This window comes from Suncus etruscus, chromosome 4, assembly GCF_024139225.1.
Source record: "Suncus etruscus isolate mSunEtr1 chromosome 4, mSunEtr1.pri.cur, whole genome shotgun sequence".
In the NCBI taxonomy this organism is placed as follows: Eukaryota; Metazoa; Chordata; class Mammalia; order Eulipotyphla; family Soricidae; genus Suncus; species Suncus etruscus.
Window position 1 is genome coordinate 100,091,689 of NC_064851.1, and position 27,800 is coordinate 100,119,488.

The following is a 27,800-nucleotide window of genomic DNA, read 5'->3' on the forward strand; positions in this document are numbered from 1 at the left end:
AATAATAAAAAGGAAAAAAGTAGAAAAATAGAAAAAAATAAATAAAAAGAAAGAGAAAAATACAAAACGAAGGAAGAGGGCAGATGTGGCATGGCTTTGTGCTTTTATTTTTCTTTATAGGCACAGTAAATACTGAAGAAATTAGAAAGGGAATTCCCTTGGCCTAAGAGATACAGGGTTTCTCTGCCCTTGAAGCATACCGCCATGGGAACAACTACTGGCTCCATATACGCTCATTTTCACACCCCAAGATCTTTTTATGGTGCCAGGAAATTTTCTGCTCAGTTGTGGATGATAAAATCAGGCCTCTGTAGCTAGAAATCTTGGAATTTGTACAGTTCATAGGACAAAGGTTAGGATAAAGACTTTCTTTACAGTTCTAGGAGTTCTGTTCCATCACTGTTGTAACCAGTCTTCTGTAATTAGTGGTCTTAGATTTTGCTCAGATCCTAGAACAAAACCTCGGATGGAGTCTTTCATTATTATTCCAAAAGTTCTGCTCAGTCACAGTTATTAAAGTCAAACCATAGGTCGAAGCCTAAGCTAGGATCTTTCTTATTGGTCCCACGATAAGTTCTGCACAGTCATGTTTGTCAAAGTCAGTCTTCTGTAGTTAGCGATCTTGGTTTTTGCACAAAGCAAAGGATGACTTGTCTCCTGATTTCATCTTGCCGCTAGGTGCTAAGATAGGGCAACCCACTCTTAGATCAAGATCTTGCTTTCTTTGTTGTTAGGATGTCATATCAAAACTGGTGTAAGTTGGTGTCAGAGTGGTATTAGGAATTTCCCGGGGGGAGTTTGGTTCCTGATGCTGTTGCAGGGAACTATGTCTGTTCTATGTCTGGGATCTGGAGTTCTGGGCTAGATGGTCGCTGATTGATCACATGGAATCTGTTTGGTCTACATAATACATGTTCAGGGTGGGAGCTTTTTGCTTAATGCTTTTTTTTTTTAAACTACGTTTGCTTTCTGAAGCAAGCATTCTAATTGATTTTTTTTTTCTGTTTTTCATTAGAGGTAGAGTAAAATAAAGTAAATGGTTTTTTTTCTCTAGTGAAATCAATTATGGCTACAAGAAGTTCTGAGTCGTCAGTCTATCTAACTAAGTAAAGCACTTTGTTGCAGTTTAGGCAAAAATGGAAAGCCTCGAAATGTTCTGTCTGATATAGATTTATATAAAGTCAATATTCCTTCAGTCAGCCCTTTCATGCTTTTTAAATATTCTTTTGATTTTACATCCCCAAAATTATACTATTGTTTGAAAAGTTTCAAACTCAAAGGAAGTCAGGAAAAATCTAAGCAGAATGTAAAAAATTTAGAATTTGCTCAATTATTATTTTAAGAACTTATCCTAAGTCCTTCAAAAAGGGAGTCTTTTAGTGATATTTGTCATAACATTATGTCATCCTATCTGTAGAAAATGTCTATATAGTTATATATAGAAAAAAGGAGGAGTGTCATCTCCTCACCTTATTTTTAAATTACATTGATAATGATGGCAGGCTCTTTGTCTTTTTAATTTTCTAAATGTTTTGTCTGATATAGAATTCACTTACACTTTTTACAGTCCTGTCAGGTGAGGTCACCTATTAAAATTTTGGGGTAAAAGTCATTTTACAAAACTTGGTGCAATGCTCTTTATATTTATTTATTTATTTTAAAAGAAAAACTATTAGATGTGCATATATGTCCATATTGATTTATTAACATTGAATGATGGTTAATTATGGTTATTCTTTAGGTAAAATTGAAAATATACTAAAAGTGATCACGTTAAATCATATGACTGTGGCATCCAATTTTTTGATCACCTATTCATTTGAATTAAAAAAATAATTTGTTACATGAACATGCATCAAAAGATATTAATAAAATCTGTAATTTTTATTGATAGCCATTAAAACGTGGCTCTGATAAAACAATAGATAAATGTGCAGATCATCTTTAAAAGCAAATTAAATTGTCATAATGATTATTTTAAAATAAATTGTGACATATCAGAAGATCGGTAGGCTAGAAATTAATATTTAAAGTGACAGAGAGTGAGTACTAAGACACCTCAAAAGCAGTTGACCCTAGTTTGATTAAATTTTTATATTCAGTATATGGTCACTCAAGTCCTGCTACAAATTATCCCTGGTCACAATAACAGGAGTAAGATCTGAGCTCAGCAATGTGTGATCCAAGTTTAAATAAAATAAGTTTTGGAAAATATAAACTATTAGTTGACATAGAAATGAGAGATATTATTACACAATTAGTAAAGTTAAACAAAAGTGAATAAGTTTTGTTTACTATTTATGGGAAGTGTATCAAATTATTTAGTATTTAAAATTGCACACATAAAATATTACAGTTCAGTAGTGTATATGCTTACCATGAATCTCACACATCTAAGGATAATTTTTCTCTATCAGTTGAGTCTTTCTCATATTCTGTCACATTGCTCTCTTGTTTCCTTCTATAATTTTTAGGATCCTTGTGATTTAATTGGATTATCTTCCCATGAAAAGTGTTTATCAATTTGGAAAGTCCCTTTTGTCAATTTAGGAAATAAGCCTTTCAGAATTAGAATATGGAAATCACAGTGTGATCAATTTTCTGTTCACCATCTCCTAGCTACTTTCTTTCCCTTTCTCTCTCTTCTCTCTCTCTCCCTCTCTCTTTCTGTCACTCTCTCTCTCTTTCTCTCTGCCTCCCTGTCTCTCTCTTACTTGTTTTGGGGCCAAAACTATTAAAATAATTAATTTTATCATTTTACAAAGAGAAAGATTTTTTTTATGAAATTGGGTAATAGAATAGTTAAAAACTGTAGATTTAAGCGATCAAGGCTGAAGAAAACCTTGAATTTTCTAACCAGGTCAATGGAGTCTTTTTATAAAATTTGAAGTGTGGTAAGTAAGGGTTATATATAGGTTAAAGGTACTTAAATAGGGAAGAGATTGAAGGATTTGCAAAGTGAAATGTAAAGCAAGAGAGGACTTTATAACTATTAATAATGTTCCTAAAGGGACCAGAGCAATAGCACAGTGGTAGGGCATTTGCCTTGCACATGGCTTACCAGGGATGGACCCACGTTCGATCCCCAGCATCCCATATGGTCCTCTGAGCCTGCCAGGAGTGATTTCTGAGTGCAGAATCAGGAGTTTCCCCTGAGCACCACCAGGTGTGGCACCCCAAAAACCAAATAAATCAAAACAAAAATAAACACAAAACAAAACAAAAAAAACAAGAATGTTCCTTGAGAAAAGCAGGAAACATACTTTATAAGCACAAAAATAATGGATTCCATTTCATCGATAATAGCTAAAACTGAATATCTTAAGTGAATATGATCTCTTGAAAGAGTTCACAAACCAAGATCTAAAGATGTTATTGTATTTTGATTTGTTATTTTACACTGTTAACATTAAATTTCAACTCTTTCATCACTACAAATCTATGCTGTTATTCCCCAAATGCTTTGAACTGGAGTGTTAATTCATGTCTGCAATGGCATAAATTGGAAAATACTTGGGTTTTGTTGGTAACTATAGCAGCACAAAAACAAAGGCAGTATCTGATATTTCTCCTAGGTGAATAAATTTTAGAAGGCCTTCTTTAAACTGTCACATTCTGATCGTCTGTGATTCAAGCCAAGCCAACTGATGTGCTCTTGTGATGTCTTTATTAAAAGGACTGTCATGTTCATTGTGAAACTCAGCCTACCTGCTCTTTTACCAGTAACTAGTGTGCAAGCCATGCTGTGCCAATAGCTTGTTCCCAGGACACAGGTCATTATTGAAATAACAGATTGTTCCAAATGAGAGAGAAATATTTTAGTAAAGAAGAGTTGTCATGGCAGTGCTACAGAGAATGAAAAAGCATGCCTGAGCTTTACCTGAGGCTAACATTGTTTAAAAAATGATAGCAACTTAATGAAGCATGCATTACTAAATGGATTAGTAAGTTGTGAAGAACTCTATTCATTCCAATTTGTATTCCATTTGCTCATGTTACTAGTTCTTTTTGAGCTAGACTAAATTTTTGATGACTTTTGGGTCAGTAACTACTTTTATCTTTGATAATTAATTTGAGTTAATTATTATGACATATTTTTGAGCTCACAATGTAGTACAGTTACAGTGTAGAGTTAACAATTGATTGAAATAATAAAAATTACATTAAATATTTGCTCTTAAAGAACAAACACTAAATTACCAGTGCTATTAAAATTATTATGTGGAAAATGATTATGTTTTAAATATGGTATATTTTTATTCTGATGTTGAGTATTTTCTCCTTAAAAAATATAGAGAATTTAATGTATCCAGATATACATTGCATCTACATATAAGAATCTACTTAGAATTCAGCTTCTTTTATTGATACCACTCTCAATTTCCATTATATAGTCATCTTCAAGTATTTGGAATCAAATTACACACACATTTTCTTTTATCATTTAACTCTATATCGTTGAGGATAAGTAGTAAGCTTTGGGGTTCACAAGAAACCTAATATTCTCAGCCAAATAGATCAGGCAGTTCAGTGCCAAGGCCCAGAAATTTCAGGGATACCTATGACATCCAGATGTGCTTAAGAGCCTACTCACCGATGCTGGACTTAGAGCCAGGATAAGGTGCCTGGCAGATATGAACATTACCCCTGCACCATTTCTCCACTCTTTTTTTTTTTTTGGGGTAAAATTGTGACCTTTTAAAAATATATAACAAGCCATGTTAAAGTCATTATTTCAAGGTAGGGCATCAATGAATTATACAATAGGATTCTCTTTCAGATGGATATCTCTCTCTTGAAAGATAAGCATCTTTTGTAAGAGGAACTATTACCACTCTCTCTATATAAATATTCTTAACATTAGTAAGTACATACGATTTATATAAAAAGTCATAAAATTTTCACATTTTAAAACCCTTGATTGAATCTAATGCACCCAAAGCTACAAATTGCAATTGTTTAATAATATTTAAGTCTCTCTCTTTCTCTATTTCTCTCTCTCTCTCTCTCTCTCTCACACACACACACACACACACACACACACACACACACACACACACACACACACACACACACACACACACACAAAACTATCCCTCTCTCTCTCTTTCTTCATTGGTGCTCAGTGTTTGCTCTGGTTCTACACTTAGGGAATATTGCTGGTGAACTTCTGAGGCCAAGTGGTATGTCCAGACCAGGTGATATGAGTGCAAGGCCAGCACCCACCCTGCTATATTATCTCTCAAGACCCTCTTAAACCATTCTTAGCCTATAACCTCATTAACTTTTATTTCCTTGCAATATACTTTTAGAAGTAGAGATTGTTATATTCTGGATTTGGCAAATTAAGTTCATCAGTGGTCACATGAATTACATTTCCAGAAAACTAATAATTAAGCTTAAAGCCTCACTCTGGTTCAAGTTTGTATTTTGGAGGCATGGCTACTTTATAGATAGTGCTGTGCATATGTATTATTCTATAGAATATTCCAGGCATTTCATTTCTGGAGTGAAATTACTAACCATTGGTAGCATGTACACTAAATGTAAATAGAGGTATTCTGTATAGCTGTGGATGTCTATACATTTCTAGTTCATTTAATATCAGATCCCTCTCTTCACTGTTCTACCTCAGTTCCCCTTTCTTTTTTATGCTAATTCTTTCAAAATAACTTGATCATTGTTCAACTTTAAAGAAGAAAATTCCTGGGTTTTCCTCTTTATTCATATTTTTAATAATGTAACGTTTTTTCATATTTATTTCAAGAATATAAAATATAAGAAAGAGAAGCCTTTAGTAAGTTTTTATAGTTCAAACTTGTTTCTTATTTCTTAAATAATCCTGCTAGTCACCATTCATTTAAATGGGGACTAATGCTGTCGTAAATGACATGTATGTTTTTTTAATATATTAATAATTTTTATTTTGATCAAAGTGAATTACAAATCATTCACAGTAGTATTTCAGGTACATAGTGTCATTGAATCAGGGACATTGCCACCACCAATGTTGTCCTCTCTCCACCTCTGTTCCCAGCATGCATCCCATATTGCCCCTGATTTTTAAAAGGAAATTGTTTTCTATTTATAGAAAATGAGTTAGTTGAAATAACTCTTGCTATTTTTCAGAACTAGAGAGTGATATTTTATTTCTGTGAATGTAATAGAGCTTGAAAATGCATTCCCATGAGAAGTTAGGCACTGATTAAAAATACTTTTAAAAACAATTTCAACAAATAAGTGAACATTTTTATCTTGAGAATTATCATTTACTCATTCAGTTATTGTTTTGTAGAAATACCAGAGTGATAGAATAAATCATTTTCAAAATTATAAACTTCACATATTTTAATGTAAACAGATGAAAAAGGCTAATTTAATTAAGAGTGAGCATTTCTGTTTCTTTAGCACCATGAGAGCCTCTTATCCTGACTTGATATGGCACATTAACTCACCTCAGTTCATTCCTCAGCAATTGTAGTATATACTTAGAGGAAGGTATTATATGTATTGCATATTGTACTGAATAAAAATTATAAATCATTTCAATGTATGAAATTATTACAGATGAATAAAGGAAGTATGGGAGGACCAAGGGCTTAATTTTTTAGCCTCTATCTCCATACCAGTCTATTTATTGAAGTGGTTGTAAATTTCTAGGAGACTGAAAATTTAGAAAGTAACAATTTAGGACTAGAGAGAAAGAGAGGGAGAATATGAGAGAAAGAGAGAATGAGAATACAGGGGCAAGGATCTTATTTTGCAATGTAATGGGACTCTAGTTTAATCCCTGGCACTATAAATGTTCCCTAAGCGCTTCTTGGGGGCCACTCTGGAGTACTGAGCCAGGAATATCCTGAGCACAACCAAGAGTGCCTCCTTTCATCAGAACCCACCAAAAAAAGTGACAAATAATCCAATTTACAAATTAAGTTTCTTGGAATTGAAGTAGTACAACCAATCATGTACTTGCATTTTAAGAGGATAACCCACACTGAGTTTCTTAGCTTATAAAGTATCAGTCATATACTTATATTACTGGAGTATTTGACTGATATAAAACATGTAGGCCGGTGAGGTGTTGCTAGAGGTAAGGTGTCTGCCTTGCAAGCGCTAGCCAAGGAAGGACTGCGGTTCGATCCCCTGGCGTCCCATATGGTCCCCCCCAAGCCAGGGGCAATTTCTGAGCGCGTAGCCAGGAGTAACCCCTGAGCATCAAACGGTGTGGCCCGAAAAACCAAAAAAAAAAAAAAAACCATAAATTTGATGATATAATATAAAATTTCTGTATGTTGACCATTTTAGACAAATTTTAACATTAGAATACAGTTTTATCTGCTATTGCTCAGAAAATTTTGCTGGTGTGTAAGTATATTGTGATAGGTGGTTTGGAGGGTGTAGGCCATGAATATAAACCTCTATTGTGTAGATACTTTCAATGAATTTCTGCATTCAGCATCAGGCCTCATTTCCTATTCCTCTGTCAAGTAAGAATTGTCACTGTGAGGTACTGTTGGACTATTCTGGGGACAGTTTGTGAAAATGTCCAAATCTATATTAGAGCAAAGGTAAGGTATTACTTTTTACATATTTTTTTTTGAAATTAAGCAATTTTATTTAGTGGAAGAGTGATTTTTAATTGAAGTTAACAACATGGAAGAGGCAGAGATCAACAAGGATTAGAGAGTAGACCATATGACATTCTCTTTAGATATTTAAAAAAAGAGCAAATGAAAGAAAGCATTTAAGCTTAGTCCTGTGATATGAATTGTCATTTTCTTTATAAAGTGGTTTTTATTAGGACCGAAGCGAGTACAATATCTTGACCTGTGGCTGACCTGGGTTTGATCCCTGTCATTCATATGATCTCATGCACTTTTGGCAGTAACTTATGAGTATGCTACCAGGAGTAACCCCAAAACATCATTAGGTGTGGCCCCCAAACAAAACAAAAAAGACTGGCCTTTTTATTAATCTTTTTATTATTTATTAATATTTTTTATTTTACTGAGAATTGGTCTGTAGAAAACAAAAATTCTGTGGCCTATTATTTGTCAGATTCATAGTTTGGCCTATTTTTCTTAATGGTGTAGTGGTGTTCAAAAGTGTTAATAGAGTTTCTAAAACTCATTACTCTGTGGGAAATCATTCTCCTAAGAAAAACCCCTTGGGGAAGTCCCCTAGAAAGCAATCTAGATCTTGGTGAATAATAAGGTAACAAATATTCACTCGTATAAAACAATTTAAGATATTTTATATGGAGAGAACCACATAGTGTGATGACTATACTTTTTATTAATTTTTTAATTTTTAATTATGTGAACAATGATGCAAAGAAAGAGGACAAGGTAAAGTTACAGTGAAAGGACAATCACCCAAAAACAGAGTTCTCAGAAGAAATCCCCCTGCTGACACCTTATTTTAATTTTAAATTTACAATCAAAGAAAGATAAAAAAGAGAACGCATGTACAATTACTTTGTCCCTCAAGATCCCAGATTGCAGTACTTTATAAAATTTCTTAGAGGTACACAAAGCAATTTAAAGCCATAAAATTTATGTAACTCCTTAAACTTGAAGACATAGTAGGTTTTTACATTTCCATGCACATTCATATTAGTTTAAGTTAACCTCAAAAGTTTAAGTGGGATTTTTTTTAAGGTTTAGAGTCAAAGGAGCACAGTAAAAACGGTGTTAGAGTGGCAATTATCATTTTCATAGGCCCACCAAAGTATGAACAACATGGAAAGGAAAAGCCTTGGCCTAAATACAAGGATACCCTACCTCTGAAGTTTCCTGACATAAGACCAATTCTAGGCTCCAGGGAAACTAGTTTGTCCAATCCAGGATGACTATACTTTTAAAATTATGTTTGTTTTTCAGTTGAGGGGGCTACATCCAATAATGCTCAAGGGTTACTCCTGGCTCAGCACTCAGAAATTACTCCTGACAGTGATCAGGGCGGCATATAAGATGCCCAAATTTTACTCATGTTGCCTAAATGCCAAACTCACTGATTGCTCTGGCCCTGACTTTATAATTTGGGAGTGCCTGCTGATTGGCGATGTTATATATCCCAGTCTCTGCTCTCAATATACTCATTAAATTTTTTAATTAATTTTTTTATTTTTAATTATGAGAACAAAGATGCAAGGAAAGAGGACAAGGTAAAGTTACAGTGGAAGGACAATCACCCATAAACAGAATTCTCAGTAGTCCCATTGCTGATATCTTTTTTTTTTTGTTTTGTTTTTATTTTATATTTTTATTTTATATCTTTGAAGTATTATTAGTTAAAATACTATTAATGATGGTTATATGTACACAAAATTTCAACACTACTCATATCACCCATATTCCTTCCCCCAAAGTCCCGAAAGCCCCTCTCTTTCAACCATCACTCTTCATCCCTATCAACCCAATTCTATGAATCAACTCTCCCATTTTGTTGTGTTGGCTTTAGCCCTTTATTGCTCCATTGCTGGGTATCTTTAAGTTGTACATCTGAGGAAGATCACTCTGTATCTATCTATACCTTTCCTTCTGACAAACTTCACTCAACATATCCTCTAGTTCCATGTTACAGCAAATGAAAATTATGCATTTTTTATTTAAACACCTTGATTACATCCATGATTGTGTTAGGATTTCAGTCATGTAAAGAATACCACCCATCACCAGTGCAACATTCCCATCACCAATGTCCCAAGTCTCCCTCCTCCCCAACCGACCCCCGCCTGTACTCTAAACAGGCTCTGCATTTCCCTCATACATTCTCATTATTAGGACAGTTCAAAATGTAGTTATTTCTCTAACTAAACTCATCACTCTTTGTGGTGAGCTTCCTGAGGTGAGCTGGAACTTCCAGCTCTTTTCTCTTTTGTGTCTGAAAATTATTAGTGCAAGAATGTCTTTCATTTTTCTTAAAACCCATAGATGAGTGAGACCATTCTGCGTTTTTCTCTCTCTCTCTGACTTATTTCACTCAGCATAATAGATTATGTGTACATCCGTGTATAGGAAAATTTCATGACTTCATCTCTCCTGACAGCTGCATAATATTCTATTGTGTATATGTACCACAATTTCTTTAGCCATTAATGTGGTGAGGGTATTTTGGTTGTTTCCAGAGTCTTGTTATGGTAAATAATGCTGCAATGAATATAGGTATAAGGAAGGGGTTTTTTGTATTGTATTTTTGTGTTCTTAGGGTATAGTCCTAGGAATGGTATAGCTGGATCATATGGGAGCTCCATTTCCAGTTTTTGGAGGAATCTCCATATTGCTTTCCATAAAGGTTGAACTAGGCTGCATTCCCACTAGCAGTGGATAAGGTTTCCTTTCTCTCCACATCCCCGCCAACACTGTTTGTTCTCATTCTTTGTGATGTGTGCCATTCTCTGTGGTGTGAGGTGGTATCTCATTGTTGTTTTGATTTGCATCTCCCTGATGATTAGTGATGTGGAGCATTTTTTCATGTGTCTTTTGGCCATTTGTATTTCTTCTTTGTCAAAGTGTCTGTTCATTTCTTCTCCCCATTTTTTGATGGGATTAGATGTTTTTTTTCTTGTAAATTTCTGTCAGTGCCTTGTATATTTTAGAGATTAGCCCCTTATCTAATGGGTATTGGGTGAATAGTTTCTCCCACTCAGTGGGTGGCTCTTGTATCCTGGGCACTATTTCCTTTAAGGTGCAGAAGCTTCTCAGCTTAATATATTCCCATCTGTTAATTTCTGCTTTCACTTGGAGGTAAATGGCTATGTATTGCTTTATTTATTTTAATATTTTTATTTATTTACTTTGGTTTTTGGGTCACACTGGACAGATCTCAGGGTTACTCCTGGCTCTGTGCTCAGAAATTGCTCCTGGCTGGCTCATGGGACCAAATGGGATGCCAGGGTTTGAACTTGGGTGTGTCCTGAGTTGCTGCATGCAAGGCAAACGATCTCTCCGGTCCCTATTTCTTTAGATTTTCATACATCAATGATTCTTTAAACCCTGAATAATAGTGAGTGATTCACAGAAGAAAATGTGCTGTTAAAAACAAACAGGCAAACTCAGCAAACTATATATTATAAACCAATCTGGTAGTCGATCTATTTCAAATGAATTAAAAATGGGTTAAGTTATTCATTCAGTCCCAACCCCATAACTTCAGTTGCTGACTTGCTCACTTCAATTCATGAATTTTCTTCCTTTTACTCAATATTAGTACATATTGGCCATTACACATTGGACAATTAAATAATATCCAACATATATGATTTTCTCAGACAATATGAGGAAAAAACAAGAGATTATCATTATATATATTATAATTTTGAGACTGAAGGTTACTACCCAAAGATGTTTTTTGTCTATTATCTTTTACTATTATAAAGTTTAATATTTTATTTATTATAGAAAAAAACTCAGTGGTATGTTAAGGAAGAAATTATTTGATGTTAATTAAATGGCATACAAATGTGTGAAATTTCTCTTAAATTTGGCAAAAAATTTAACTTCAATTTTTATTTCAAAAGGTATTTTGAATTTTACTTAAGCACTAGACTTCTAAAATGTTTTCAATAGCAGAAGAAATAAAAGGTCTTTTTTTTTTTCCCCTCGGTTTTTCGGGCCACACCCATTTGAAGCTCAGGGGTTACTCCTGGCTAAGGACTCAGAAATTTCCCCTGGCTTGGGAGAACCATATGGGACACCAGGGGATCAAACTGTGGTCACGATCTTTCCTTGGCTAGCGCTTGCAAGGCAGATACCTTACCTCTAGTGCCACCTTGCCGGCCCTGAAAAGCATCTGTGCTTATTATAATATAATATTTGCTTTTTTATTGTATACCTGAAGATAGAATTTTATTCAAGTGGAAAGCAGGCTTTATAATTACTAATTTAAAAAAATTATAATTAAAATATAAGACATGATAAATGAAAGCTAAAAAGATACATTAGAAAATTTAGAAAATTATTCTGGTAGGGTATTTACAATTATTAAGTCTTGGAAAAATCAGTTAAATTTTTTACTATCATTCTCTGTTAGGTCCACAGAATACTTCTACTATTCATTATGTTTATAATAATGTTATTTTATACCATTTTGAAAGTTTATTCAAAATATGACATGCCAGCTCATTTAATTAATCTCACATAAAATGTGAAAGAATCCATAGAAAATAAATGAAAGAAGGATATTATTTTGAAAATAGACTCTTCGAATAGTCTCTAAGGTAATGAATGCTTTTCCATGTCCCTTATTTTGCCTATAATATTAAATTACAAAAGAGACTGCAGGGTTTCTAGCATAACTTTTTTCCCATGGATTTTATCAATTATTTCAGAGTCAGCATAGAAGCTTCTAAGTCATAAATACACATTGTTGTTCCAAGAGAATTTTATTCTTCCTGTAATTTCTTTCAGAGCAGAGTTATTTATCAAGAACCTCAATAAATCTTTACTTTTCTTATATTTCTAAGTATGATTTTCATTTCTATTTTATTTTTATTATAAACATATAAAAAGTATATATACAGAAGTACATATAAAAGTACTCATTCAAAATATTTTAATAGATCACCCACACCCAAATATGTGGAGTACTTTATATTAATTATTTCTTTCATCATGGGAAACTGAGTGTAAAGAATAATCAATTTTCACAATTCATAGGAATATATTAAGACAATCAAGTATATATCTTAATATTTTCAAGACATAATATATTAGATTTGATGTATCTTCAAGCTATAAAAATCAGAATCAGTGTATGCAAATGAAGTAACATGAAAGCATATAGCAATGATTTTGACTATTTTTATAATGACAAAATAAATTTAAAATAATTTAAATAATTAAACATTAAAAATAATTAAAATAAATAAAAATAAATTTGTTATAATAAAAATCGATGACCCCTATTATATATCTCATATGTAAAATAAAATATAAAGAAATAACTGCTGGTACTTAATAATTCAAAATTTCATTTATTTATACTCTATAATATTATAGACTTAGCCACAAATATTTTGCTAGTAAAAATACGGAATGGAGTGTTTCACATATGTCATAGATTCTATTGTTGCTGTTTGATCAGATTAAGCTATATTTAAGCTAATATTATATATTATAGATTTACTATATTCAGGAATTTCTCCATAAAAGCTTTATACATTAATTTTTTAAATATAAAGTATCAAAAATAGATTCCATGATACGTAAATCAGAAATAATGGATATAAGAAAGATAAGAAGTAAAAATATTTTGCATAATGCTTGTTAAGGATAACCATATCACATATATTTTGTGCTTTATCTGATAACTTATTTTGTTTTCTGTGTATCTTATTTTTAAAATGATTAAAATATTTTTGAGGCAATTACTTATACAATACAATAGAAAAAAACAAAACCAAGTTAATATACAATATTGAATAATGAAATCTTTGATTGTAGAATACATAATTTATAAAATGATGACATGTGTGATGGGAAAGAAAGAAGTTCATATTCATAGTAGTGACATTGGTTGAGAATCCTAGGCATATTGAGGATAATAGATATCTATATCAAGATGATAAACTCTAATGTTATTAACTCTTGCATTTGGGAATTAAGAGTTCTGGGAAGCTCAAAAACTTTAATTCTCCATTTTGCACTGGCTCTTGTTTATCAGAGGTAAGAGCTTAAGTATGCTTATGAATATGCTTTTTGAAATCATCTAAAATACTAAATAATTATGTGTGATACATAGATATGTGTACTATAGTTATACTTTTCTGCCTTTTTTTTTTTGATAAGTAAATGCCTAATATGTTTCATCTGGAGTCATCTAATACAACAGAACTGTCAAAGCCCAGACTTTTCTCAACAAATGCTTTGGCTGTTTGTTCCTTGGTATGCTGAGGTTAACCAGATGGTCAGAATGGAGGAAGTATTTAGGAAGTTTTAGCAGCAGTGATTTGCCAACAGAAATAGAAGTATTTTAGTATTTTAAGCACTGATTTTAACACACTTTTCTAAAAAGAAATAATCAGATCTACTTTGGATTATTTGATGGCTATTGATTTTTCTCTCATCATCATTTTCTAGTAAAGATGTCAAAGACCTTCATTTAAGTCACTTGCATTTCTTCTTTGTTGCCAAACTTCTATATACATTTTATAGTCAATCTCTTAGACTTTACAGTGATAGGGGTTGAGGGGATAAAACATGTGCTTTTAGAGTATACTACAGATCATATTCATGTGTTGATAAAGGTTTATGTCAAAACTATGGTCCAGTTAAAATTTATTTCTGGAACATTCTTTTAAGTATTTCCTTTGAGGCCCAACAAAAGCATGAAACATATTTAACTGATTTGTCCTTCCTGTTCTACCCTTCAGTGACTCTAATAACACAGAACTTAGAACTCGGAAAGCCTCCAAGTTTTACAGGACTTATTGAAAAAAGACATAGTTTGCTTTATTATTAGTTTATTTTTGGTCTCATTGTTGCAATGTATTTTCAATCAAAGGATGATCTGGCTGTAATTAAAAATATCTTACATCTGTGTTCTACCTAGGGCTTAGCATATAAATGTCATTCAATAATTTTTGTACAGTTTTCTTTTACACGTTGAACAGCATTAATAAAGGATTACTTTTGCATTGTTACAAAATATCTCAATCATATCTTTGCATCTTTCAATTTAATGTAGTTTTTAAATAGAAGATTACCACATTTCTTTGGTCACTCTGTTGATTTGTATTATTTTGGTGACTTTTATTTTCTACACAGATTTGATTTACATACTTATCTCATTTAGAAGGTAAATAAATTATTTTACAACATTACAGTTTTAATCAGCTATCTGCATGTATTTGAGCTTCTTTGTTTTTTTTTTTGGATGTAAATGTCATTACTGAGTTCTCAGTACCAAATTCATTGCCAGACATTTTGCAAATATATGTTATTTAAACTAAAGTATAGTTCAGTAAGCACTTTAACTTACTATAAAAAAATGAGGGGAAATCTTCCCAAGATAATAAAACGTTAGCATTAAAATTTTAACAAATCTCTGTCTGTAAACTCTGTCTGTAAGCATAAATACTTTTTTCAAGTTTGATATAACTGTAAGTTCATTTTCTAAACTATCATTATTTATATACAAAAGTAATAATCATGCCTCATATATTTTAATTGCTAGTAAAGTGTGTGAACATATAATTAATGTTTTAGACGGTTATGATTATAATGAATACTTTAAAAGTAGGTAAAATTAAACAATGATGGGTAAAATTTCACTGAATTGTTGAATTCAAATTTGAATTAAAAATAAATTTTATTTTAATCCATAGCTGTCAAAATAAAATGTCAATTTAGCAAGACATAAACATATGGATGAAATAATTTTAGAGAACAAAATGAGTTATAGAATAAAATTTGAACAGACTCTAATACAATTTCTAATAATTGATATAAAATAATGAGACTATTCGGTAATTTAAAGCTATGGTATTCTTGCCTTTTCTTTTTCCAGGTGTTCCAGATTGCATATGTGATTGTGAAAGCAGCTAACTCTCCTCGGCCTGGAAACTGGATTTTAGAACGTTCAATAGATGATATTGAGTATAAGCCATGGCAATATCATGCTATGACAGACTCAGAGTGCCTACTCCTCTACAATATCCAACCCCGCACTGGACCACCCTCCTATGCAAAAGACGATGAGGTCATCTGCACTTCATTTTACTCCAAGATACACCCGTTAGAAAATGGAGAGGTAAGATCAGAAAACTCATCATAAATCATTTATTTACTTTTACCAAATCACTGTGAATTACAAAGTTTCAAAGATATTAATAGTTGACATTCAAGTGTAAAGTGTTAAGAATACTGATTCCTTTATGAGTGTCCACTACCCTACACCAAAGTTCCTTGTTTCCTGCCAACTCTCTCCAGCATGCCTCTGCCACACTGGCAACACTTCTTTCTCCATTCCACCTAACTGTTCTCTTTCCAAAATAAATTCCTTCACACTCTCTCCATAGCAAGCTTTCTTCTAGCCACTAAATCTCCTACTCTGTTTCTATTGCCTTTGATTTTGCTACTTTCGATATACTCTATCTCTTGCATTTGTCATTACAATTATAGTGTATTTGGAGAGTTTTCATTGTGTTTCTTAGATGACACCCCTTGAGCCTCATGAATCTAGTGTGTTTTCTCTTCAACTTTGGAACCTTCTCAATGATGATTTTCTTTTTTGACAAATGTTTTTTTTACACATAAATTAATCAGAATTGCTTTCCTGGGTCCCAAGGAATCCAATGAGTCTTTTGTTTATCTGGAATTAATCCCAGACTTTTCTTGTATATTATTCATTATTTTGATGCTTGCTTCCATTTTCTGTTGTTGTATGGAGGTTTTCTGAATTTCGCTGGGAACTCACTAATTACTGAAAAGACTAGCTTCCATTACTCTGCTGCTGAGGCCTTCCAGTGATTTTCATTTAACTTTCCATATTCTTTTGTGCTGTCATTTCTGCTTATAGTTTTCTCATTTCTGCTTTCATCTTGTATTTTTTGGCTATATGTCCCATTGCTTCCTTGAGATTATTACACATCCTCTAATTTCCACATTAAAGTTTTTATCTGAGAGTCTATATATCTAGTTAGTGCCAGTTGAGACTTTAAGATCACAATCTTTGCTCAGTAGTACTGTATTGCTTCTTCATTGTTTTTATTGGATACTGAGAGTGAGTTTCTCTAGTTCACTGTTTTTGACCCTCCATCTTTAGGGAGCTCTTTGGCTGGACCAGCTGGTTGATGCTCTTTTTGCTCCCTATTGAAGCTATACATCATAATTTGTTACTACAAATTCTGTTTTTATTGTGCTGGCCCCAGGAGATATTGTGTTCTATATGGAATTTTCAGGAAGGGTATGATTTTGTGGCTGGCTGACTCTTCCACCTGTTCCACTATAATTTTAGTTGAGTTTTTGGCTTGGAGAATGCATCTGGTTGTTACCCTGAGCCAGCTTTCTATGTGTTGCATATTATTTGACATGGTTGCTGGTGCCAGATTTCAGACCTGGCTGTGTGGCCTGGCTGACCTCCATGTACCTAGTAGAGTTTGCAGCCCTGGGCCTGCCACTTGTAGGTGCACAGCACCTACTTAAGTACTTTTAAAATAGCAAAATATGACTATAAGAAGACTTGAAAATATCAAAAGTACTGTTAGAGGGATTTTAAAAGAGGATTTAGTGAAAGTACATTTAAATGAGTTATTAAATAAAAATGGAAAATCCAGGGTGATTAAAATGTTAACTGTCTTGGACTATGATGTGTCTCCAATCTCCAATAAAGATCAGAAAAGAGGAAATGTATTTAAGTAAGAAAAAGATTAATTTTACACATAAAAAGAATTTTCTGACAATGAAGACTTCTGTTAATTGGAAAACTTGTGAGACCTTAAAGAAGGTTCCAGAACTACATATACACTGTTCTGAAGATGGGTACAAAAGAACCAAGTTTTCATAGAAATTAATTCAAACATATTTTGATTCTCTGAAATATTCTTAAACCTGTTATCAGGAATGTTGAAACATTTGTTGAAGGAATTCAAAACATAGATTACCTGTTACTGGTTGAGTGATGTTGCGCCAGCCACATAAATTTTCTGTGCCTTAATTTCTTCTACAAATTACAGTAATTTTGATTTTGAAAAGTTTAAAAATGATTTTTTAAAACCTTTGGGGAAATGATGACATATGCATTAATTGTTCTGTAAGAATTGCTATGCTAGAAATGACAATAATCATAATTAATAGTGTTTTGTTTTTGATATTATTAGTCTCTCAATTATCTAAATTTTGCCTACTGAGTCTTGGATTTTCTAGTTACTATTTATCTAATCTGTATTTCTGTTATATATATATATATATATAGCAGTTTCTTTTGTCATAGGTGATTTTGTATATCATGATTTATACTCTCTTCTCACTAGCCCATACATTTGACATGAATACCATCTTTTATTTTTGTATTGCCAGAAAAACCATATTTTTATTCTGTCATGCCCTCCACAGTCAATATTAGGTTATTTCTTTAAACACTTCTGAGAAAAGTTAGCTTTTTGACAAAACTATCACATCCCCTTTGGCTGTCATCTTTCTATGAATGCATACCTCTCCTCTCATATATTTCAGATTCTCTGCAAAAAATAATGGTAAAAAAATCTTAAACATATTGCTCTTAGTAGAGATCTCAATCAGCCAAATGACAAGGAGTCAACTGCAGTAAGTCAGACAGCTGTTCAATCTACTTTGTGCCCAAAGGCTTTCAATTTCTGGTGTGATTGGTCTGAGGGAATGGAACTAGGGATGGAGTATAGGGAGAATTTATTTAAGTAGAAATTTTGATCATTTTCTCCTGGATCCACTATTTACCTAGCATTAATTAATTAATATTTATATATGTTTTCTTTGCCATTAAAAACAGTGCATTTATATTTGTTTTATACCCAGATAATACAAAACATATCTTCTGTTAAAATCCACAGTCTTTCTCAAAAATATTCAAAGCATGTTTTCTTTATATTCTTGGGAGTTCTCTATTCCATTACCTGCTCAACATGAAACCAGTAGAGAAATATTTGTATCAGATGTGGTTTATAAACTCCTTGATATGGTCTGAAACCTATCCATGATAGTGACTATTAAATATTTACTCATGTGACATGTTTCTCTAAATCCAGTTCTTTTCATAGGGCAAGTAAACATGGTGAGATAAAGAACAAATTTAGAGTATTTGAAGTAGAATAATATATTTAAGAATTAAATTCATGGCTCTTCTAGGATATTACCTTCTTTTTATAGGTTAGTCTTTGATATATATTACTTTTGAGTATAAGTCCAAGATAGCTAATATTCTCCAAGACACTCTGCTCAACCAGTAATAAAGGTAAGAAAATATATTCCTGGTAATGTTTCTCTTATTATAGTAAAGACAAGAAATTAAGTTTTAAAAATTTTATAATTGTTAAAATGGTAAATGGTTGGTAACAGAAAAAAACTGGATCCAGTAGAAGTACAAAAATGTCTAATTCTATATATGATATAGAATATTAGGCAAAGGATTAGAAAACCTCAGATCTAGTCATGGGTGGAATCTTTGTGGAGTTTGTGGAGTCAATGTCTGAAACTGATTTTCTTTAAAAACAAATTAGTTTGATATTGTCTTAAAATCATTTTATTTTAAGTTAATAAAGTTTTTATAGTCATATTCAATACAGCATCTATATATTTGAATCTTTGTTTTTATTTTTGTTGAATAAAGATTTAAATGAATATTAGTATCAATTAATTTTAGTCTTAACATTATATAGATTGGAAGCAAGCTGATTTGTTATTATAAATGTTTAGATGTTGATGTCCCCAAACTTCCCAGAGATTTGAGTCAAAATTTAAGTAAGATACACAACTAGTAAATGAAATGTGATAATAAATTGTTAAATAGAAGTGTATAAAGAAGGGTAGAAACATAGTACAGTGTGTAGGACATTCATTTTACATGCAGTAGACTTGTGTTAAATCCCTGTCATTGCATTTGATCCCCCAAGTACCAAGAGTGACTTTTCAGTGTAGAGCCAGGATTAGCCTCTGAGCACCACTGGGTGTGGCCACAAGCAAAATTAAAAAGAAATGTGTAAAGAAAGTGATGACCCCCATACAGAGTTAAACTTTTAGTTTACTTCTTAGAATAAAAAGAAACCAATAACAAGTCCAAACATCTTCAAAGTTTCAAAGCCAATAAACAAATTCGTCTTAAATGAGTTAAATTAGGCACACAGAGAATTCACCAACATTTTGGAGATATTTTCACTAAGAATAAAATTGTGGGTCTGCAGTTCATTTCATTTGCTATATTTTATTAGTTTTATTTCTATTGCTTATGCAAGATTAAATAATTTTGCTCTTTATGTTTTCTCATTTATTTTTAGATTTTCATCTTTGCCATTAATTTTTAGTAGTTTTGCTATGATATTCCAAATCTATACTGATAGTGTAATGGTTAACAGACAATATAATTTTAGTTTTTTACTTATACAACTACATTACAAGCTCTTTAGCTACTAGTAATTAGCAAATACCATAGTCATGCAGGATAGATAATTCCCAGTATTGCCCAAAATTTAAATACAATTTATATAATGACTGTTCTGGGTTTATGTGAATTTTCTTTGGTATGAGCAGTGATGTCTTTCACAGTTTAGTAAGTATCTCACTCAATAGCTCTGCAATATAGTTTTCTCAATTCTTTCTCCTTTACAGTTTAGATTAAAAATAAATCTAAATTACTCACTGTATAACCAATTTGCACAACTTGTCTTACCTACCTGTAAGTAAACACATTCATTTAGCTCTCTCTCTCTCTCCCTTGTTTGCCTGTGACAGTTTCTTAATTTTCCATGTTTTTCATGATGACTTTTATGCATTTTTAGGCTTTTTGCAACATATTCCTTACTTTGCATTTGTTGAGTGCTTATGATTTCATGAGGTTACTGGGCTAGGACAAAGAAGACAGCAATGATGAGACAACATTATCATTATATAATTAGTATAAATGTTTGCATGCATCATTTCCTTTTATTTCTAGATAATATCATGTTTTGTATAGTTATGTCTATCCACTTTGACTTCAAATATATATATATATATCTTGCCTCACTGTTATTCAATCAAATGTTATTTTTATCTTTAAATATTTATCAGAAATATAGTAAAATAATAAATATTAATCCACAAATTAAGATATTAAAAATAAACATGCTTTAGTCAAAGTTTACTAATTAAGCAGTAATATTATAAAATATTATAAAATGAATCGAAAATAGTTTAATATTAACACAAAATGTTCAGAGCCTAAGATTTATTAAATTGTCAATTGTCTAGAGAATTTTAAAGACAGACAAAACTTTTAGAATATATTGAAATACTATATTTCAAGTGAAAATATATCTTTTATATACTTTTATTTTTGTGGCCACACCAGGTGGTGCTCAGGGGTTACTCCTGGCTCTACACTCAGAAATTGTTCTTGGCTCAGGGGACCATATGGGATGCTGGGGATTGAACCCACATTCATCCTGGGGCAGCTGTATGCAAGGCGAACACCCTACTTCTGCTCTACCTCTCCAACCCATCTTTTTATTTTGAAATTAATTTAGAAGTTTATTGTATTCATTATTTCTTTTATTACTGTTGATGTTGTTTTAAAGACTAGGGTTCACATACACATCTCTGGTTATAGAGCTTGCACATTTACTTGTGGTACTAATAAGAGTTACACATAATTTGCAGATCTTGCATACTCAGCCATTAGTGCTCACCTAATCTTTTATTCCTTTAGTTCTGATGTTCCTGAACATTACAAGTGTATTAACTGCCAGGGGTACGTGAGGAGCTTTTAAGAAGATGAGTTCTTGTACAGCTTTTTATTTATTATTATCATCAGGGATTACAGGGATTTTTTGTTGCTGTTTGGGTCTATATTTGGAGGTGCTATGGTGTTAGTCAGGGAATGTGATCAGAGATCACTGCTAACTGAAATTAGGGCATCATATGGGAAAGCAAATGCAAGACAAAGCATCCTACACACTATACTATCTTCCTAAACCCATTTTATTTGTTATGGTGTTTATGTACTACCTGATAGTGGTATAGCCAGAAATCAAAGAGAGTGTATCTGCCAAACTCAAGCCAAGGAATTGCTACAATCATGCTTCTGACATATGGGTCACTGGGATAAACAAAGTTCTGTATGCTTGTAGGAGAGGTATTCCAAAACACTGAGTTTTTCTCACAACCCCCAAAATGTATGAAATTTTAGATAATTTAAAATATCGTTATATAATATATAAATCCTTAATTCTTTAATTAAAGAATCCCTAAATATCAACTTTGTCTTATGTATTCAAACTTTAGTACCTCCCTCTATCCAAATAAACATTGAAAAATATTTGTGATAGTTTTCTAGCTGTCTGCATTTATTTACTTATCATATTTTTTAAATAATATCTTTATTTAAGCACCATGATTACAACATGTTTGTAGTTAGGCTTCAGTTTAAACACATCACCTCCGCATTTATTTTTTCAGTTTTTATTCTCTTCCAGTTACTCCCTCCCCCCACACTTTACTTCTACTCTAAATGCTTCCCCTTCAATACTCTTCATGCCATCTTGCCTGTAATAGGTCAGTTCATTTGTCTTCACCAGAAGGGTATTCACCAAGTCTCTTAGAAAATTAAGTTAAAATATGACAAGGAAAGAATTAGTTCCTAGATTTTCACCCAATGGGAAAAAGAGACGTTTCCTTTGAATTAGGAAATTATAAAATTTTCAGTGTGTCAATGAGTTGATGATGTATAATAGTATGATAAATATATAGAGTGCATTATATAACATATAAAAGATTATATATTACAATTACTTACTTATATAATATAATGTATATTATATAATATATTGATTGATATAATAATATAAATGTATATAATAATGTATACATTTATAATAATGATGTATAACCCTGTCCCTGTGATCTAGTCTGTGATAGAGGGAGACTTTCAGGCAGATTTTTAAATACTTTTATAAGGAAACAATATTTTTTCATGATTACGAAGAGAGGGCTCAGTGGAGATTCTTTGCATTTCTTCCAGAACATGATCCAGATCATCTCAACAAGGTAATTTCAGAGTGTGAAGCAAAAGACTGAGAGGACAGCCAAATCAAAAATTTTGGTTAGAATAGTCTTTTAAGCAGGCCTCACTGACAATGCTATAGGAAGTCAACTTCAATAATTACTATTACTCAAAGTACTATCACTTTCCAAAGATAATATTAAAAAATACTACACAACATACCGCAGCTTATTGAAAGCATCACTTAAGACTGTTTTTTGAACAGTTGTTCTTCCTATAATAGGTTTATCTTGTATGTTGATGGGCAGTGCTAGGAGTTATGTAGAAGATATCACTGTGAATAGAGTTTTAATTCAGTGTCTGAAAGGTTCTGAAAGATCTCTACATTATAAAAGAATACCTAATGTTTGAAATATTCTTACATGTCAGATTATTGTTATGATTTTTTTCAATTATTTCCAACTCTGGAAAATAACACATTAGATATTTAGGCAGTTATTCTTTTTTTCTAATAATTATTTTGATTTTTGAGCAAAATGTTATGCTTAGAGGTTTCTCTAGCTCTGCATTTTGGAATCACTCATGGTAAGCTCAAGGGAATATATTGGATTCTGGGGATTCTGACATGGGTTTGCCACTTGCATGGCCAGCATCCTACCCTCAATGTGGTAGTATCAATGTGGCTGCAGAAAAGTTATTCTAACTAATAGCAAAGACAGAGGCTAACTGTATTTATTGATATGAGAAGTTAGAAAATAGTTTATTTGAATGGTCTAAATATTAGGGTAGGTTTCAGTTGAATAAGTTAACTTTGAATTATAAATAGATTATAAAAGAGGAGACTGAGAGTACACAATAGTTATATTGTCAAACTGGGGTTCATATGGATGGTTCAGCTTTAAATGTCTTAGAATTAAAATGATAATAATTTTTGTCCATTATGTTACTTTTTGTCCTTTTTTTTTAGTTTTTGTTTTCAGGACACACCCAGTGATGCTCAGGTGTTACTTCTGGCTTTGGGCTCAGAAATTACTCCTGGGAGTTCTAGGGATATTATATGGAATTCTGGGTATTGAACCTACCTCAGCCATCTAAAAGGCAAATGCCCTCCCCACTGTGCCATCCACTCATGCCTATTTTTTTCTTTTTTGAAACTGAGATTTCTCATCTTTACTTTGTCACTGACCTACAAAGAGTCACAGTTAATATAATAATATAATATTTGCTTTTTAAAGAGTTATGTTTTATTATTCATGGATGAGTTCTTTACACAAATCTCCCAGTTTCTGGAAAGAAAGAAAGAAAGAAAATGGTCCTTTCTGTGTGTTTTTGTTGTTTGAACACCACCATATGTGGTGGGTTCAGGGGTTACACCTGGCTCTGTTTTCAGAAATCACACTTAGATATATTTAGGACCATAAGAGATACTGGCAACTAAAATCAGAACAGCCTCATGTAAGACAAGTGCTTAAATTGCTGTACAATTTCTTTGGCACTCATGAAAACAAATTATTTCAATAAAATATTTATTACAGAAAACATTTGTGAATATTAAAACTTTCTTGTGTCTATTAAAATTCAGTTTGAGTCTAAAAAAACCCATAACATTTTAGCTGGTTCATTGCTGATTCAATAATTTTGCCATTTCCCCATGCATTATTATTATTATTATAAGAATTGTGCTTTCCATTTACAGTGGAATCCCTTGTATAAGAAGAAAATAGTTGGTTCATCATTTTCCTATTAATAATAATGGTAATAGACATTTTGTGCATAGAGTTTAATCTGTTGCAAAGCCTTTGCCATACACACACATCTGGGCCTCCTCAAAAACTTAGAGACACTCACTAAAGCTCACTCTCAATCAATTTTTATTTTGCTGATGATAGTAAAGTTGTATGCTTGTATTTATATAGCTATAAGTGTTCAACATTGATCTTTAGTCCAGGTTCTATTCATATCTTCTGATAGCAGCTCTCAGAATGATTTCACTTAATAAACTGAGCCTAAGCTCCAGTCTTCTAAACTGTATTTACCTTGCTCACAAGTGTTGTGTGACACTCTGTGGATAATTAAGTGCCTGCCACCATCTCTAGTAAAAACCATCTACTAGGAAAAAAACTTGAGGATCTCTAAGTTAATCAGTTTCACTAGGAAAAATAATGTACTATTATTACCTTTCTTTCAGATTGTACATGAAAATACAACAAAGAATTTCTAGACCACTAAAATAGCTTCTGATCCTTAAGGAAACTATTTCAACACTAAAGCCATCATCAAAAGTCCTTGAGACAAGTAACCTAGGAGAGAAATGTTTATGATTACATTTTATAAGCAAACTTAAAAGGATATAAAGAGCTGCTTTACCAGGTTCCCTGCTATGAAATAAAAACTGGAGGGAAATCTACTGTGCAGCATTTTATCCTCAGGACATGTATTGTTTTGTACAACAGAAAATTTTTTCATTGGAACTATGTAAATATGAGTAATTTTACTGAATGCTGTTATCTAGGAATCATGTAAGACCATTTAAATTCTAATCATGTGTATGAAAGTCCTAGGATATTCATTCAGCATAAGAGAATGGCAATTTTGACAAGATTACAAGCTAGAAAATTATCTTCCCTTGTGAAAATTTGCTCTTCAGTTTTATTTAGTAATAAGAACTATGTTTTCTTATTAATGAATAAGTACTGTCTCAAACTAAGGATATTATTAGTCTATGACACACTGAATTACAAATAATTGAATTTTTAGTCAATAGCATATTGTAGTAATTTAAACTAATGTAAGTCAATGCATGAATATAAATTACCCCCCAAAGTTTAATTTTTAAACATAATACTAATGTTTATATTATTTTAAAAAAGCTTTTAAGAAAAACAATCATTGAAACAATCACTTCTCTGTTCTTTAGTGAAGGTCTCTATTTCTGTGATAATAATATGGTGAATATTATGTTAAACAGGAGTCAGAATTCATTTTTTAAATTTTCTTATACAGAATAGAAATATAATTTTCATGCAAATGTTTAAGCACCATATCAGGTATCATACACTGTGTAAAATCTAAAGGTGTTTTGATTACTAGAAACACATTTGGGAAATAAGTTATTATAGCTCATTGAATATATAATATATGTCTATGGTTTTACAATGACAGTTCTTACATGGGCTGCAAATCAAGTGTAGATTGCTAATTGTATCAGGATTTACGACTGTACTTTTTTTTCTTTTTTTTTTCTTTTTCTTTTTATTTATTTATTTTTTATTTTGATCATAGTGGCTTACATATTGTTGACAATGATATTTTAGGTACATATTTACATAAAATCAGGGGGGATTCCCATCACCAAATTGTCCTCCCTACACCTCCGTTTTTGTCCTACCACCCATATCCTCTTCCCTCACCCCCAGGGTAGCTAGGATATGTGGTCTCCTCTGTATGTAGCCTACTGCATAGTAGTCTTGCACCTGTTTGGTCCTGGTGTCTCCCTTGTTTCCCCCTCTAATTGGGGGGGGCAGGACTAGCTAGTTCAAGTTACATGGTTTTGTTTGAAGGAGAGAAAAGTAATAAACTGGGGTAAAAGTCTAATACGCCGAAAATAAGCGGAATTCTTCCAGAGGCTCTCAACATCGGTTTGAGAAACGAAGGAGAGAAAAAAGGTGAAATATTCCACCAGTACAAAAAGAAGTGTCAAATATCCCGTGAGGACTCCAACAATAAACACAAGCACCAAAAAAAACAAAAAACAAAAAACAAAAAACACCACAAAAAGAAACACACAACAAAACAAAACAAGCAAACAAACAAACAAAAAAATGCCATGGTCTTGATATAAGAAACATGGCATAGCATACAAAGGAAGAACAGAAAGGAAGAGAAAGAATAAGTATAACTGGGGACAACTTCAATTATCACACCCAAACAGAGAAATTGACCAAAAATAGATAGGTAAGTAAAAATAATAATAATAAATGAAAATAAAATAATATATATATATATAAATAAATGATGTTTTGTGCTTTTTGTTTTTTTCCCTCCTGCCCCGGCACTGTAAATATTGGGGTCATTTGAAAAGGAATTCACTTGGCCTAAGAGATATGGGGTTTCTCCGCCCTTGGAGTGTATTGTCATGGGATCAACTATAGACTCTGTTCAGGATCATTTACTCTCCCGGTGGTGCTTTTGTGGTGTTTGTAAGACCTCTGTTCTGTCCTGGGTGATACTATCAGGCCTCTGTGTCTAGGGATCTCAGTATCTGCACAGATCCTGCGGTGGGAGTTATGATGAAGTCAGTCTTTGTGGTTCTAGAAGTTCTGTTCCATCAGTGTCATTTTAATTCATCTTCTGTGGTTGGTGATCTTGGTCTTTGCACTGAAGCTAGGACAGTGTCTTTCTTTGTGCTTCCAGATGCCCCATTCCGTTACAATGGTCTCTGCCAGACCTTTGGAGCTGGGAATCATGTTCATTGTGCAGATCGTAGTTCACACCCTAGGTTAGGGCTTTTTTATTGGTCCCAGGCTGTATACAGTCTGGTCATGGTTCTAGCAGCAGTCATCTGTAACTCGCGATCTTGGCTTTTGGGCCTTCCAAAGGGTGACAAGTCTTCTGATTTTGTCTTGTCGTTAGCTAGAAAGGTAGGATAACCTTCACTTAGGTCAAGTTGTGTACTTTCTGGAGGAACTTTGGCTGCTACCTTCTTAGATATGTATTATATATATTTATATAAAACTATTTCTTCTTTTTTATATTTTTAAAAATTACTTAAACACCATGGCTTAAATGTTGTTCATGGGCCAGAGTGATAGCACAATGGTAGGGCATTTGCCTTGCACACAGCCGACACAGGACAGAACCCAGTTTGATTCCCGGCATTCCATATGGTCCCTTGAGCCTGCCCTGATCGATTTCTGAGTGCCGAGCCAGGAGTAACCCTGAGCACCTCCAAGTGTGACCCTAAAAGCAAAAAATTTTTGTTCGTAATAGCTACTTTTTCACAGTTACAAAGTTGTTTCTGGTTGAGTGTCAGTCTGACATGCACAACAGCCTTCACCAGTGCACATTATTCCCACCAATGTTTCCAGTTTCCCTCTTGTCCTCCTGCTCTCTCATCTACTTGCATCTGT

General features: G+C 32.6%; 1 protein-coding gene across 1 annotated transcript in view; it reads left to right on the top strand.

Annotated features, from left to right (window-relative positions):
- Window positions 1-27,800, top strand: part of LAMA2 (laminin subunit alpha 2) — a 660,685-nt gene that overhangs the window by 178,942 nt on the left and 453,943 nt on the right. Inside the window, exon 4 of the mRNA XM_049771159.1 lies at window positions 15,511-15,753. Within this exon, the coding sequence (XP_049627116.1) occupies window positions 15,511-15,753 (243 nt within the window). The remainder of the gene's footprint in view (window positions 1-15,510; window positions 15,754-27,800) is intronic.